The 16,481-nt window shown below is 46.5% G+C and overlaps 2 protein-coding genes across 2 annotated transcripts in view; one reads left to right on the plus strand and one right to left on the minus strand.

Annotated features, from left to right (window-relative positions):
- The window catches only part of LOC117991574 (protein VAC14 homolog), a 28,869-nt gene extending 22,317 nt beyond the window's left edge, over positions 1-6,552 (minus strand). The window contains exons 1-5 of the mRNA XM_069505628.1: positions 6,358-6,552; positions 5,622-5,772; positions 4,604-4,834; positions 495-712; positions 209-329 (exon numbers count right to left, since the gene is read on the minus strand). Coding sequence (XP_069361729.1) covers positions 209-329; positions 495-712; positions 4,604-4,834; positions 5,622-5,772; positions 6,358-6,458 — 822 coding nt within the window. The 5' untranslated portion in view covers positions 6,459-6,552. The remainder of the gene's footprint in view (positions 1-208; positions 330-494; positions 713-4,603; positions 4,835-5,621; positions 5,773-6,357) is intronic.
- A 1,229-nt stretch (positions 6,553-7,781) lies between these two features.
- Positions 7,782-16,481, plus strand: part of LOC117991944 (E3 ubiquitin-protein ligase AMFR-like) — a 45,605-nt gene continuing 36,905 nt past the window's right edge. Inside the window, exon 1 of the mRNA XM_069505629.1 lies at positions 7,782-8,273. Coding sequence (XP_069361730.1) covers positions 7,995-8,273 — 279 coding nt within the window. The 5' untranslated portion in view covers positions 7,782-7,994. The remainder of the gene's footprint in view (positions 8,274-16,481) is intronic.

Genomic DNA, 16,481 nt, shown 5'->3' on the forward strand with positions numbered 1-16,481 from the left:
ATACTTTAATACCTACAATCTATCTGATACTCTTAGCATAGCCTCCAGATGAACGAAATGCGTTAGCAAGCAAAAGAAAAACATATGTAATTTGTTGTTCCATGGTCGTCAAACGATAGCCGGCTGGACATTCGGGAAGTAGGGATTTGAATATGCTGCGGTCCTGTGCTACTTGTCACTGAAAATAAATAAAAGAAGTATCACAGACCTGCAGTAGCTCCTCCGTGGACTGCGCGTGAGTGATGAGTATATTGATCATGGCTTGGAAGTTCACTTCCGAAGGATCCTTCTTGATGCTGCGGAGGAACTCGTTCAGCTGCACGTCACATCTGGAAGAAAGCCCTCAGAATTATGCTTTTCTAGCACTGACTAACGGGGAACTTAGTGGAACAACCCAACACCTCCATGGGCCAAAACGCGGGAGGGCGCCCGTTCGGTATATGCTCTTGGCGAGTTACGGTTGATAATGGTGAATGTGGTATAGCAGTTCTCACATGCGGCGTATCTCGGGGTTGGGGTCGTCCAGCACGGTGAAGAGCCCGTCCAGCAGGTCGGGCAGGTGTCGGCGCAGCCCCAGGGCCGGCGCGGCGTCCAGCGCCGACACCCACGCCACGGCGAACTGCCGCGACGCCGCGCTGCGCGTGTACATGCGCTCGCGCACCAGCGGCACTATGGACGACAGATCCAGGCACGCGCTCTCTGTCACTATGTCCTGAAAAGAACATTAAATGATAGTCAAAACGGGCATACATGGATTGAAGTTTAGGTCAAACTAGCTGATGCCCGCGACTTAAGAAAAAAACCTTAATCCACGCAAAGGATCGCGTGGATTTAGGCTGAAGGTGGCGCTGCGAGCCACCTTCAGCACGTTGAACAGCGCCTCGCTCTCGCCCGGGCACGCTATGATGGGGTGGATTAGTTACCTTCACAAGTCTATCCAACACCTCGGCCCCGTTCCTCACTTGCGGCTCGGGGTCGGCCGCCAGCCGGGCCAGCGCGTCGAACACGAGCGGGAAGTACGTGACCGTGGCGCTGCGAGCCACCTTCAGCACGTTGAACAGCGCCTCGCTCTCGCCCGGGCACGCTATGATGGGGTGGATTAGTTACCTTCACAAGTCTATCCAACACCTCGGCCCCGTTCCTCACTTGCGGCTCGGGGTCGGCCGCCAGCCGGGCCAGCGCGTCGAACACGAGCGGGAAGTACGTGACCGTGGCGCTGCGAGCCACCTTCAGCACGTTGAACAGCGCCTCGCTCTCGCCCGGGCACGCTATGATGGGGTGGATTAGTTACCTTCACAAGTCTATCCAACACCTCGGCCCCGTTCCTCACTTGCGGCTCGGGGTCGGCCGCCAGCCGGGCCAGCGCGTCGAACACGAGCGGGAAGTACGTGACCGTGGCGCTGCGAGCCACCTTCAGCACGTTGAACAGCGCCTCGCTCTCGCCCGGGCACGCTATGATGGGGTGGATTAGTTACCTTCACAAGTCTATCCAACACCTCGGCCCCGTTCCTCACTTGCGGCTCGGGGTCGGCCGCCAGCCGGGCCAGCGCGTCGAACACGAGCGGGAAGTACGTGACCGTGGCGCTGCGAGCCACCTTCAGCACGTTGAACAGCGCCTCGCTCTCGCCCGGGCACGCTATGATGGGGTGGATTAGTTACCTTCACAAGTCTATCCAACACCTCGGCCCCGTTCCTCACTTGCGGCTCGGGGTCGGCCGCCAGCCGGGCCAGCGCGTCGAACACGAGCGGGAAGTACGTGACCGTGGCGCTGCGAGCCACCTTCAGCACGTTGAACAGCGCCTCGCTCTCGCCCGGGCACGCTATGATGGGGTGGATTAGTTACCTTCACAAGTCTATCCAACACCTCGGCCCCGTTCCTCACTTGCGGCTCGGGGTCGGCCGCCAGCCGGGCCAGCGCGTCGAACACGAGCGGGAAGTACGTGACCGTGGCGCTGCGAGCCACCTTCAGCACGTTGAACAGCGCCTCGCTCTCGCCCGGGCACGCTATGATGGGGTGGATTAGTTACCTTCACAAGTCTATCCAACACCTCGGCCCCGTTCCTCACTTGCGGCTCGGGGTCGGCCGCCAGCCGGGCCAGCGCGTCGAACACGAGCGGGAAGTACGTGACCGTGGCGCTGCGAGCCACCTTCAGCACGTTGAACAGCGCCTCGCTCTCGCCCGGGCACGCTATGATGGGGTGGATTAGTTACCTTCACAAGTCTATCCAACACCTCGGCCCCGTTCCTCACTTGCGGCTCGGGGTCGGCCGCCAGCCGGGCCAGCGCGTCGAACACGAGCGGGAAGTACGTGACCGTGGCGCTGCGAGCCACCTTCAGCACGTTGAACAGCGCCTCGCTCTCGCCCGGGCACGCTATGATGGGGTGGATTAGTTACCTTCACAAGTCTATCCAACACCTCGGCCCCGTTCCTCACTTGCGGCTCGGGGTCGGCCGCCAGCCGGGCCAGCGCGTCGAACACGAGCGGGAAGTACGTGACCGTGGCGCTGCGAGCCACCTTCAGCACGTTGAACAGCGCCTCGCTCTCGCCCGGGCACGCTATGATGGGGTGGATTAGTTACCTTCACAAGTCTATCCAACACCTCGGCCCCGTTCCTCACTTGCGGCTCGGGGTCGGCCGCCAGCCGGGCCAGCGCGTCGAACACGAGCGGGAAGTACGTGACCGTGGCGCTGCGAGCCACCTTCAGCACGTTGAACAGCGCCTCGCTCTCGCCCGGGCACGCTATGATGGGGTGGATTAGTTACCTTCACAAGTCTATCCAACACCTCGGCCCCGTTCCTCACTTGCGGCTCGGGGTCGGCCGCCAGCCGGGCCAGCGCGTCGAACACGAGCGGGAAGTACGTGACCGTGGCGCTGCGAGCCACCTTCAGCACGTTGAACAGCGCCTCGCTCTCGCCCGGGCACGCTATGATGGGGTGGATTAGTTACCTTCACAAGTCTATCCAACACCTCGGCCCCGTTCCTCACTTGCGGCTCGGGGTCGGCCGCCAGCCGGGCCAGCGCGTCGAACACGAGCGGGAAGTACGTGACCGTGGCGCTGCGAGCCACCTTCAGCACGTTGAACAGCGCCTCGCTCTCGCCCGGGCACGCTATGATGGGGTGGATTAGTTACCTTCACAAGTCTATCCAACACCTCGGCCCCGTTCCTCACTTGCGGCTCGGGGTCGGCCGCCAGCCGGGCCAGCGCGTCGAACACGAGCGGGAAGTACGTGACCGTGGCGCTGCGAGCCACCTTCAGCACGTTGAACAGCGCCTCGCTCTCGCCCGGGCACGCTATGATGGGGTGGATTAGTTACCTTCACAAGTCTATCCAACACCTCGGCCCCGTTCCTCACTTGCGGCTCGGGGTCGGCCGCCAGCCGGGCCAGCGCGTCGAACACGAGCGGGAAGTACGTGACCGTGGCGCTGCGAGCCACCTTCAGCACGTTGAACAGCGCCTCGCTCTCGCCCGGGCACGCTATGATGGGGTGGATTAGTTACCTTCACAAGTCTATCCAACACCTCGGCCCCGTTCCTCACTTGCGGCTCGGGGTCGGCCGCCAGCCGGGCCAGCGCGTCGAACACGAGCGGGAAGTACGTGACCGTGGCGCTGCGAGCCACCTTCAGCACGTTGAACAGCGCCTCGCTCTCGCCCGGGCACGCTATGATGGGGTGGATTAGTTACCTTCACAAGTCTATCCAACACCTCGGCCCCGTTCCTCACTTGCGGCTCGGGGTCGGCCGCCAGCCGGGCCAGCGCGTCGAACACGAGCGGGAAGTACGTGACCGTGGCGCTGCGAGCCACCTTCAGCACGTTGAACAGCGCCTCGCTCTCGCCCGGGCACGCTATGATGGGGTGGATTAGTTACCTTCACAAGTCTATCCAACACCTCGGCCCCGTTCCTCACTTGCGGCTCGGGGTCGGCCGCCAGCCGGGCCAGCGCGTCGAACACGAGCGGGAAGTACGTGACCGTGGCGCTGCGAGCCACCTTCAGCACGTTGAACAGCGCCTCGCTCTCGCCCGGGCACGCTATGATGGGGTGGATTAGTTACCTTCACAAGTCTATCCAACACCTCGGCCCCGTTCCTCACTTGCGGCTCGGGGTCGGCCGCCAGCCGGGCCAGCGCGTCGAACACGAGCGGGAAGTACGTGACCGTGGCGCTGCGAGCCACCTTCAGCACGTTGAACAGCGCCTCGCTCTCGCCCGGGCACGCTATGATGGGGTGGATTAGTTACCTTCACAAGTCTATCCAACACCTCGGCCCCGTTCCTCACTTGCGGCTCGGGGTCGGCCGCCAGCCGGGCCAGCGCGTCGAACACGAGCGGGAAGTACGTGACCGTGGCGCTGCGAGCCACCTTCAGCACGTTGAACAGCGCCTCGCTCTCGCCCGGGCACGCTATGATGGGGTGGATTAGTTACCTTCACAAGTCTATCCAACACCTCGGCCCCGTTCCTCACTTGCGGCTCGGGGTCGGCCGCCAGCCGGGCCAGCGCGTCGAACACGAGCGGGAAGTACGTGACCGTGGCGCTGCGAGCCACCTTCAGCACGTTGAACAGCGCCTCGCTCTCGCCCGGGCACGCTATGATGGGGTGGATTAGTTACCTTCACAAGTCTATCCAACACCTCGGCCCCGTTCCTCACTTGCGGCTCGGGGTCGGCCGCCAGCCGGGCCAGCGCGTCGAACACGAGCGGGAAGTACGTGACCGTGGCGCTGCGAGCCACCTTCAGCACGTTGAACAGCGCCTCGGTGGCGCCGTAGCGCACGCGCGCCTCGCTCTCGCCTAGGCACGCTATGATGGGGTGGATTAGTTCCCCTATGTACAAGTCACAACCCTGGAAACATCATTTTATTAATAAATAGGGTATCTATGGCCTCAAAAGAAAGTGAAGAGAATCTATCAGAAATGAGGAGATATCACTCAACAGGTTGCAAAGCTGAAGTGGCGATGGGCAGAGCACAAAATTCGAAAAGCCGGTCAACAATTGATGTTGGGGTCCCAAGGTGCTTGAATGGTGACCTTGACTCCTCACTAGGAGGACAGACAGCATCAAAAGAATCACAGGAAGCTGCTGGATTCAGGAAGGCTATGGTGTGTGCAAGTCCCTACAAGTGACCTAGGTCCAGCAGTCTATCGGTTGATAATGTTGATGACCATAGATATGAGGTATCAAACGAATAAAATAAAATATATGAAGCAGCATGTCTCACCAGATTTTTTAAATTGTTTTAAAGAATAATGGCTCTGTTTAAGTTTATTTATCTTCCCGTTTGCCCCCCCATTGAGCACAATGCTTGGACTAGAAGTAGCACACTACCCCATCATGATGATGATGATGGGACCCACCGCCAGCCCACACCAGCAAGGATCTTGTTTCAGAACCCCAACAAGAGGGACCAGATCATTACATTTTACAGTTCTCTCCTAATGGCTACAGTACGCGGCCGAAAGTAATGTACAACGACATTCAGAAGGAGATTGCAGATTTGTAGAGCACTGAGACTGACAAAACGTCATAAAGGTATGAATGACAGAGACAATGCTCTACAAAGCGGAAAGGTCATTTTAAAGCCTGAAGTACATTAGTTTCAGCCGCGTACTGTAAGTATTACACTATCCACCTTTCCCAAACCAACAGCAACAGAAGAGAGGCCCATCAGAGCTCCGTTCTTGACATTGGGGTTGGTGGAGGACATCAGCTCCTGCCCCAATACTCGGATCAGGCGCTTGATCTGGTTTGTGTTATTGGCATCGCTGAAGTCTTTCACCATTCTGCAATCATCCAACAGAATATGAGTTTGAGGACATTACTAAAAATCTCTAAATAAATAAAAATATTTTTATTCAATTAAACTTTTACAAGTATTTATGAATTGTCAGATGCATCTACCACTGGTTCGTGCCTTTCCTACCGAGAAGAACCAGCAAGAATCTCGGCGACTGCTCTTTTCAAAGATTTGATTTACAATATTATGCCATGTATAACAAAAGTATTTGCAATCCTGTGCGTTGCTGGAACGAGCTGCAGGTCTAATCCATCCACATATTGAACACCCCCCATTTAATCAGTAAAATAGGTAAGCTCACCCATGCAAAGCCGGGGGCGAGAAGGGAGGGCGGGACGGACTTTATTATGAGAAAGAAGAGTGCAACTATTCAACGCCCCTAAACAGAAACCAATAATATTAATTCTAATTTTAAGAGTTCAATTCACTATCCAAAAAGCGATGAATCAGAATCAAACGAACAATAAGTTCATACCGTACGCTATGTTAGCAATAAAATCATAACCGGAAGGGTTATGATTTTATTGCTTTGGCTTTGGTAAAAAGCTAGAGACAGTAAAACAAATCGTACTTCTCAATTTCGACACCCGCAAACTTCCTTTTATCATACAGTTTGTCACACAGCCCGCGGACACAGGCTCCACTCAACGGAGCATAGTCGCGCTCAGTCATTTTTGGTAATTAATTCTTAAAAATCTAATGAATTTTTCTATTACGGTTCGAAAATATTTTTATTTTTGGCCCAAAATAACCTAAACAACAATGACAATTGCATGACAAACAATTGACATAACAGTCAAACCTCAAACGACAGTCACATGACATTGACAAGCAATATGACGTCTGTGCTCGACATCAGTGTTTTCACAATTAGGAATTTCACCCTATTTTAGGCCAAACTAATATTAGGGATGGGTCAGGGTGTGTTAGGATTACGTACCCGAAGGGTGGCAATGGGACCCTATTACTAAGCCTCCAATGTTCATCCATCCGGCCATCCATCTGGGCGAGGCCATAACACTGTGGTACGACATCGCATCGCAAAAGCGATGCCGCATTGCAATGCGATGCATTGACGCAACGCAAGAATTTCATCGCTTACGGCATCGTACGAGAAAACTCTGACCATTGATTATCTAGTCACTAGTGAGCCATGAAATGCACTACACATATCCTACTTCTACTTATCAAGAAAAACACGCACAGCTCATAATGGCACACAGAGGGGTGTGGACACTGACTGAACGGAAATACGTCGTCGCATCGCAAGTTTGTACGGTGCCGCAACGCATCGGAAATTTGCACAGTGCATTGTTAATTGTGCAACGTCGTAGATTTTTACGACCCGACGTCGCATCGCAGTGTTGTGGTCTCAGCCTCTGTATGTCAGTAGGATGTATCTCGTGATCCATAATATATATTTCTATTAAGGCACCCGTGCAGCCTGACTGACTTCTACCACCAGTGGGTGGAAGGGGAATTCATATTTCCCCCATTTTTAAGTACCTAATTAAAACATCACTTGCTTTAACGATGAAGGAAAACATCGTGAGGAAACCTGCATGCCTTAAAGATCTCCATAATGTTCTCAAAGGTGTGTGAAGTCTGCCAATCTGCACTGCACTTGGCCATTGTGGTAGACTATGGCCAAAACCCTTCTCATTTGAGAGGAGACTTGTGCTCTGTAGTGAGCTAGTCACGGGATGATGATGATGAATTTAACCTTGAATGAGCGAAAAACAATACTTTGCTATTTCCTTCACCTACCCTCTTAACTTTTAAAAAGCGCTAGTTACCTTGCCTATTTTGTATTTATTTATCAATACGATGTATCGATATATTTTAAAATTTAATTCCAATCCCAACGCAGTGGGTGTACGGGAAGAAGCCGGTGGGTGCACGGGTAGCTCCTCTTTCTATTGCCATAGAGAAACTAGGGTATAACCAAAATCATAAGTGGAAACACTGTTTACATAAACAATCAATGAGTGCTGCCGTCGGCCGTGTTCTGTCATTTTGTTGTGTTATTGTGTTATTAATACCTCTACTAACCACTTATTTATTCAATGAACACTGATTATCTCGGCAGTATTATTTAGATAAAATTTTGGTTGTCAAACATTCGATGCCCATAAGCGCGAAGAGGGGATTTTTGTCCAGTGAGAAATTAAGACTAGTTATTCAGTGTGGACTCGGAGAACGTTCACGATGCCTGTGACACTGGTGGACAGGTTGCCATTGCCAAACCTCAAGGTTTACTCGGCGGGAAGTGTGCTACTGCTTTCGGTGGCGGTGTATTACGCTGTGAATGTGACTAGTGATCCTAGCTGGAAGGCGAATGCGACGCTGCAGCGCCAGGACGGCGCGCGCGAGGCCGAGGCAGTGAGGATGGTGCCAGCTATGGACTCCTCGAATGGCACGAGGAACCTGACCGACCACTTCACTGAAGTAGTGACGTTCATGATGCAGGAGCCGCTGTGCATGTGGGTGAGTGCAATGTTACCGTTTTTTTTTTTCAACAATAGAAATATTGCATCACAGATGAATTAATTTTGGATTCTAGTAAGTTCTGCACCTTGAATCTTTCTTAACTTCTTTCTGGGTGCTCTTTTAGATTTAATTCAGTCATTTTTTTTTTTAAATTTTCTTCTCAGTTAATTGTATGGCAGATTGAGAAATTAACTTTATAATACTTAATTACTTAATGTATCACATAAGTAAAGATCAGCTTTGCTTATAAACAATAGGTACCTACATTAATGAAAATGTATTTCTAAGTGTTGGGATATTTTGATTTTATAGGAAAAATATCAGTAAAATGAAAAACTTGGACGTCCTGTTTGAGATATATATATTTGAAGTGAGTGAATATGTCATCGAATGTAAAACAAAAAACTCTTAGAAAAAATAAGAATAAGAACATATTTAAATATAAACAATTTAGTTTACAGCCAGTTCCAACACTGAGTATATCTTAGGATATTTTTATTTTAATCATCAGCATTTTAATTACTTACTTAATATGAAAATGTAAGTGAACAAGTTTTTATTTCAAATTAAATAAAGTACTCTCTTAATATTCTAAGTGTGATTTTTTTTCTTAAATAAACATTTAATTTCCATAATCTTCAAATGAACTATATAATAAAAGATTATGATTTCACCTCCATTTGAGTAGCTTCTAACTTTGAGTAGTTATAATACTATTAATATAAATGTGTTAGTGTGTCTGTCTTTCTGTTTGCATTTGTACAACATATATATGTTAAACTGTATTTGACGATAACGAAATTTATAGTATAGAAATAACCATCCAAGGGATGAATAAATGATATTTCTCCTGGAAAATCAAAGAGTTCCCATTTTCTAAAATCCCCGCAGATGATGTTGCAGGCTTCACCTAGTATACTGTTATAGATAACTTGTTGGTTTATGTATGGAATAATTTTTCACAGCTATAAACCAATGACAAAATCAATCACTAAGGTCACTGATAAGGATCAAGACACTATTAAGTTAAGGTCTTTTAAATTAAGTGGAAGGCCGTAAAAGTAAACAAACAAATATAACATATTTTAGTCTTCACTTATGTAATTACTAGCTGATGCCCGCGACTTCGTCCGCATGGAATTAGGTTTTAAAAATCCTGTGGGAACTCTTTTCCGGATAAAAAGTAGCCTATATCATTCTCCAACTCTTTATCTATACCCATGCAAAAAAATCACGTCAATCCGTTGCACCGTTGCGACGTGATTGGAGGACAAACCAATAAACCAACAAACAAGCACACTTTCGCATTTATAATAAGGGTACTGATGGGTAGTGATCATTGTTATAGTAAGTGTGAAAAATATCACCTTCCATTAAAACGCAATTAGGCATCATTAGCATGTTTGTTTTTAATTAAGTATAATATTAGTGTAGATTTGTAGAGCAAACTGACAACTGAGTTTTTTTTTTAAAGAATATTAGCCATGTTAAATGACTAATATTCCCCTTTCCTCTCCAATTAAGCGTCAGGCTTGTGCTAGGAGTAGGTACGACAATAGTGCAACGGGCGGGGTTAGAACCGTCGACCTTTCGGTTTTTAGTCCAGTCCTATACCGATTGAGGCTCTGAAGGACAAACCAATAAACCAACAAACAAGCATCATTTTCATAGTAAGTGTGAAAAATATCAGATAAATAAGGGGGCATCCATAAATTACGTGAGATGTTTAAGGGGGGGAGGGGGTCGAGTCAAATCTCGTCTAATCTTACATTGGAGAAAAGGGGGGTTTCGGCAAATATCACACAATATTTATTCTGATTGAAACAAAAAAATTATACTATTTTGGTCCATTTAATCCAGATTGTATATGCTTAAGATATTCTATTGTTAAATTTTTATTACACTTATAACTCTCAGCAATATCGATACTAGTAAATAAAAGCATGAAGCAATTTTTTTTTCTTTTTACAATAACAATCCAAAGCGTTTACGTAAGAAACTCACATTTTGAAAAATCCCACGTGAGATTGGGGTATGGGGGAGGGGGTTGAATAAAATCTCACGACATCTCACCAGGGGGGAGGGAGGGACAGGAAATTCAAAAAAACACCTCACGTAATTTATGGACGCCCCCTAAGTGTAAAATTAGTGTAGAGCAGCTGACAACTGAGTTGTTAAATAGATGATTATGGTAATGACTAAACTTTTTTTTTTTTTTAATCTGTTATTTTGTAAGGGGCTTTTACAGATAATCTATATGCCAGCCCCATCGTTACAAACTAAATTAAAATCAAACTACATAATTAATCCTAAAACTATATCAATTTGAGAGAATCACTAACAAATTTATACACTTTCATTGCCGAAATGCTCGAAGGTTTGTTCAAAATACAGTTAAAAATACCAATATTCATAAAATTTAAATTTAGTTCACACGTTAGTGCTTCTCTCAAATTATGATTACGAACACATGCCAATAGTAAGTGCGAGACATCTTCTACCTTGCCACATACTATGACTAAACTTAAGTGAGTAATTGGTCACAGTTTTTTCTGTATAATTTAACTATAGGAACTATTCCTACTGTTTGGGTTAAAGTGTATCTCAGATCAGCTACTGATTCGCTAATTCAATGTCTAACTCTAAATGATTGCCACAGAGCTCATTTGACGTTTATTTTTAATCCATTTAAAAATAAACTGTTTCTACGAAAAAATATTTTAATATCACTTAATCAACCAGCAATGTAGAACCAACCATTGTCAAATGAGCTCGGTGGCTATCATTCAGTGTTAGACACTGAGTTAGTGAATCACCCAGCAAGTCATTACTTCATACTTTGGAACCTGAATGTTTTGATTTCAATCAACTCAGTGGTTTTTTTGAATTCTTTCATCAATTAAGTAAGTTTAGTAATCCAAAATTATTACTAGTTACAAAATACTCAAGTAACTAACTAGTAGTAACTTAAAAAACAAATAATGTTTGGCTTCGCTGCCGGGATAACAAGTAGCCTATGTGTTTGTCCAGGGTATAATCTATCTCCATTCCAAATCCGTTCAGCTGTTTTTGCGTGATTGAGTAACAAACATCCAAACATCCGCACTTTCACGATTTACTTAGTTACAGTTTCAGGCAAATTCGGCAGTAAGTAAATAGTAACGTCACTAACTGAAGGTGATTTAACAGTTTGGTGGCCACTTTGCCACTTTTTTTTTTTTTTTTTTTAATTGTTTTAAAATTATTATTTTTAATTTGCCACTTGCCAATTGCCACTTGCCCAGTGACTCGAATTACGCGATACTTTTCGCGAGTTCTCTACAAATAACGGGTTTTATATTTAGCGCGATGCGTATAAAGTTGATCGCGTACTGGACTTACGAGTTGAGACGTACAGTACGCGGCAGAAAGTAATGTACATTACTTTATACAATACGATATAGAAAGACATAGCGGGTTTGTGGAGCACATTCTCTGTCGTTGAGACCGACAAACCGTCACATAGGTATGAGTGACTTCTGTTGTAGAATCAAAATCATCAGCGCATTCGATGCTTTCAGCTCGTAGCGCTATCGCCATTCGCAGTTTTCTTTTACTACTGAAATATGCGTTCCGAGCGGCTCTAAGGGGCCTGCCTACTGAGTACTGATTCGCTACCTCAGTGTCTAACATTGAATGATAGCCACCATGCTCATTTGACATTTATTTTTAATCCATTGAAGGTTATTTATCCATTGAAGAAAAAATATTTTAATATCACTCAGTGAAGCAGCAATGTAGAGCCAATTAATGTCAAATGAGCTCGGTTGCTATCATTCAGTGTTAGACACTGAGATAGCAAATTATCCCGCTGATATAGCAAGCGCCCTGGGCGATCGAACGGGATGCTGTCAAAGCAAAATGTATGGGACTCTATGGCAGTTTGCGGTCGCCTTAATTGTGCAAATATGCGCGCTACAATACCGTTGCGCGCTGCCACCTTAGTGTGAACAGTCGAATCGAGTTTGTTTAACGACCTTACTGACCCGATGACCTCTAGACGATCATCGCCGGATAATTATATCAACAAATAGCGAAATAGCTAATGATAATCGTTATCTGACACTCGGCATTGCATCGTTTATTAATTACTACGAGTACCTGATGCCCGGGACAGATACAAGATACAAGTACGCCCTTAACTGTAATCTCATCTGGTGGTAAGTGACGATGCAGTCTAAGATGGAAGCGGGCTAACCTAGAAAAAGGGCATGGCAGAACCGATGCCCCTTTTTTTTCTACACGGAACGCTAAATCGCTTGGCGGCACGGCTTTGCCGGTAGGGTGGTAGCTAGCCACGGTCGAAGCCTCCAACCAGATCAGACCAGAAATTTAGAAATTAAAGCCCCTGCCAGGGATCGAACCCGGGACCTCCCACTAATAAGACCACAGTGCTTACCACTGCGCCAGGGAGGTCGTCAAAGGCGTTGTAGACTCGAGCTGGTCTAGATGAACAACCTACGACCGCGGCTTCGCCTGCCAGGGTTCTACAGCTTGAATGAAGCTAGAGCCATGGAAAGGATTTATTAAAGCGTCCGAGTGACTTAAAATGAATTCCAAAGGCACTAACTACATTCTCGATTATTCCAATGACTTTGTAAACAGGTCGAATATATTTTTATCTGGCCTTAGCATACTTAATTATGTGAATTTAAAAACAAATATCCTTCGATCGTTGTTAGCCCAAAATCACACTAGCGACAATTAAATTATGTACCTACACTACATGTCACATGCACATGACGAACAAGAGGTACAGTATGATCATGATCACTGTTTGCAGGGAAATCGTTCTGGACGCACAGTCTACAAATATCGAAACCACATTTAACCCACTTAGAGGTGGAGTTTCGAAAAATCCTTTCTTAGTGGATACCTACTCTTTACAAAGAACACATCCTCCACATGTCTGTAGGACCAGCGGTTTTGGCTGTGAGTTGATATATAAGTCAGTCAGTCAGTCGGTCAGGACTTTGAATTTTATATATGTACTAGCTGATGTCCGCGACTTCGTCGGCGTGGAATTAGGTTTTTAAAAATCCCGTGAGAACTCTTTGATTTTCCGGGATAAAAAGTAGCCTATGTCCTCTCCAGGTCTTTATCTATACCCATGCAAAAAGTCACGTCAATCCGTTGCACCGCTGCGACGTGATTGAAGGACAAACCAATAAACCAACAAACAAACACGCATTCGCATTTATAATAAGGGATTACAGATTTTGATACAGGGGAAGGGATTACAGATTTTGTTTACACAATCTATAGACCTGATTGATATAGTGAATCTCTCGTTGTTCTGTTTAGATTGTAGACAACTTCGTGGAACCTTTGTAATTACTACCATATTACTCTGTGGTATGGATTGTTTGGCGTGCCGCGTGCCGCGTGCAGAGAGGTTGGTCGCAAATGGGATTAGGCCGAGCACATGTGGCCGAGGTTGACAACCTTGTGGCGCCGAGGTCGAGGCGGACGATGTTGGCCAAAACGGTCGTTACACCCCGCTGTCCGACTATCAGCTGAGATATATCTCTCGATCTTTAACGTACTTAAACGTTTCCGTGCATTGCCCCTCCCCGCCGAAGTCTTCACTCCAGCCATCCAAGCTCGCTCCAGAAGCTGAGTAGACCGATCAGGTTGCCGATAGCGTTCGCGTTGTTCTGCCCGTGCACTCTAGGAGTACGTGTGTCGGTGTTTCGTCGACCTCCATGCAGGCCCTGCACAGAGGACTGTCGGTGACTCCTAATAAAGAAAAGGTGTTTGTTTAGTGAGCTATGCCCTGTTATGAGTCGCACCACCTTCCTAAATCTCCAACCATAATCATCATGATCAACCAATCGCCGGTTAACTACTGAACACGGGTCACATGGTCAACAGGGTCATATGCCAACGTAGTGGGTTGGCCAAGTGCAAATGGGCAAAAATGACAAACTATGGAGAACATGGAGAACTGAGTCATTCAGGTTTCGTTACAATGTTTTCCTTCACCGTTAAAACAAATAATATTTAAATGCTTAAAACCTACTGCTCCGAAAAGTTAGAGATGCGTGCCCGGGATCGAACTCCCGCCCCCATATAGGAGGCTGACTTCTACTTCCTTCCTTCTGGTCGTCAGTCCAGGGAGATTGGGCTCGTCACACACTGCGCTCTCTACTCTAGAGCACATCGGCCCGCCCCTTGAATAACCCCATGTTGTAATCTAGTGGGAACACCGCCGATGGGAGTTGGTTCCACAGTTTGCATGTGCGTGGAAAGAAGGATCTGGCACAGCGGACGGTCGAAGTGCACCAGACACCCAGGTGGTGAGGATGAAATTCCTTACGGCAGTGGCGCGCGGTGCGGTTGTAGAAAAATGAGGGTGGAATGAGGTCAAAAAGCTCTTCTAAGGATTTTGTCCCTCAGAGAGACACCCGACGTATTACGTAGCTCGCTAGGTACTTACCTACCTACCTACCTACTTACATGTGATAAAATAATGAATTATACCATATTAGCAAGCTCGCCTTGACGCGGCACCGCGACCGGCCGGCATCGGCAGGGGTGAGCAAGATTACTGCCACGGCCACCGCTAACTAGACATAAACGCGCCATTAACATAATATCTGTGCATATTTCCTATTTCAATGTTAAACATTAAATAGTTATTTAATATTTAACATTGAAACCTATTATAGCACAAAAATAAAAAGTACTAGAGGTGAACGTAATGCATTCTCTAACAAAATGAACGAGTCGCAAGGTTGTCTGCTTATCGCTGTTTTACCGGACGTTATATTTCGGATGTTACATATCTGGTCTTGTCCCCCTTCACATTCAAAATTCAAATAATTTATTCTAAATAGGTAATAAACTACTCTTTTTGATTGTCAGTTGTTAGTTTTGTAAGATATAGTGGTGATAATGATTACGCAAACTTAAAACTAAAGCTACGAGGGTTCCAAACGCGCCCAGGTCTGAGAAGAGCCCACAACAAACTCATTTTTATCACCGTGCAAGACATCAGGCGAGTTTCCACCCCTATGTCGTCGACATTGCTTCTACGCGCAGCACAGAGAATTCAACCTCAACAGTACGCATGTACAAGGTTTTGCATGAAAACAAAGTCGTAAGACGTTGGCGGGGGGCAGGGGAGAATGCTTTGTTGTGATTGGTGGACTCAAAAGTCACGTAATCAAGACAATGATTTTTACAAAGGATTGTCAAAGGACAAGACAAGGAATTCAAGGCAAGAGTATCTGATTATTATTTATTAATTATTATTACTTAAGCTTCAATATCTTTTTTATATTTAAATTTCAAAGTCCTGACTGACTGACTGACTTATATAACAACGCACAGCCTAAACCGCTGGTCCTAGAGAGATGAAATTTGAAAAAAAGAAGGGTGTGTTCCTTGTAAAGAGTAGCTATCCACTAAGAAAGAATTTTTCGAAATTCCATTCCCCTAAGTGGGTTAAATAGGAGTGAAAGTTTGTATGACCGTAATTTTTAAGTTATTTGTGTGAAAATTGGTGTTTGGGGTTTCGATCACAAATGAAGAAATAAGTGTTCCCTTCACCTAAGTGTAACCCTCACCTTGATTTTCTAAGTGCCACCCGAGCGAAGCCGGGGAGGGTCAGCTAGTTCACTATATAATATAATTAATTTACAGTATTTTTTTTATTTTGGCTTTCAATCGACCGCGGATATTTAGGGCAGGGCCGCACACAACAGTAACTAAGTAAATCCAACGCGACGACGACGCGGTGTCGAACGAGTCCAAAAAGACTGTTATTCTTGTGGTTACATCACAAAAAAAAAAATTTAAATGTGTCGATGAATTTTCAACAATATTTTCAACTTTCAAAGTAAGATTACTTATACCAAGTGGGGTATCACATGAAAAGGCTGTACTGTACCTATGAATTGTAAAACAGATTTTTATGTATTTTTTCGCGTAATAGTTTTTGATTTATCGTTCGAAATGTTGAAAAAATACGACTGTAGAGTACGGAACCCTCGGTGCGCGAGTCTGACTTGCACTTGGGCGGTTTTTATGATACACCTACACTTCTCTGCGTGACGGTATAGTTAGATACCACGTAATTACCATAAACCTATCGTTGGCGAAAGTTGTTGTTTTTTTCTCAACGAAAGTGGTTGCAACATTCCATAGATATGGCAACATTGT

The sequence above is a fragment of the Maniola hyperantus genome, chromosome 20, assembly GCF_902806685.2.
Source record: "Maniola hyperantus chromosome 20, iAphHyp1.2, whole genome shotgun sequence".
In the NCBI taxonomy this organism is placed as follows: domain Eukaryota; kingdom Metazoa; phylum Arthropoda; class Insecta; order Lepidoptera; family Nymphalidae; genus Maniola; species Maniola hyperantus.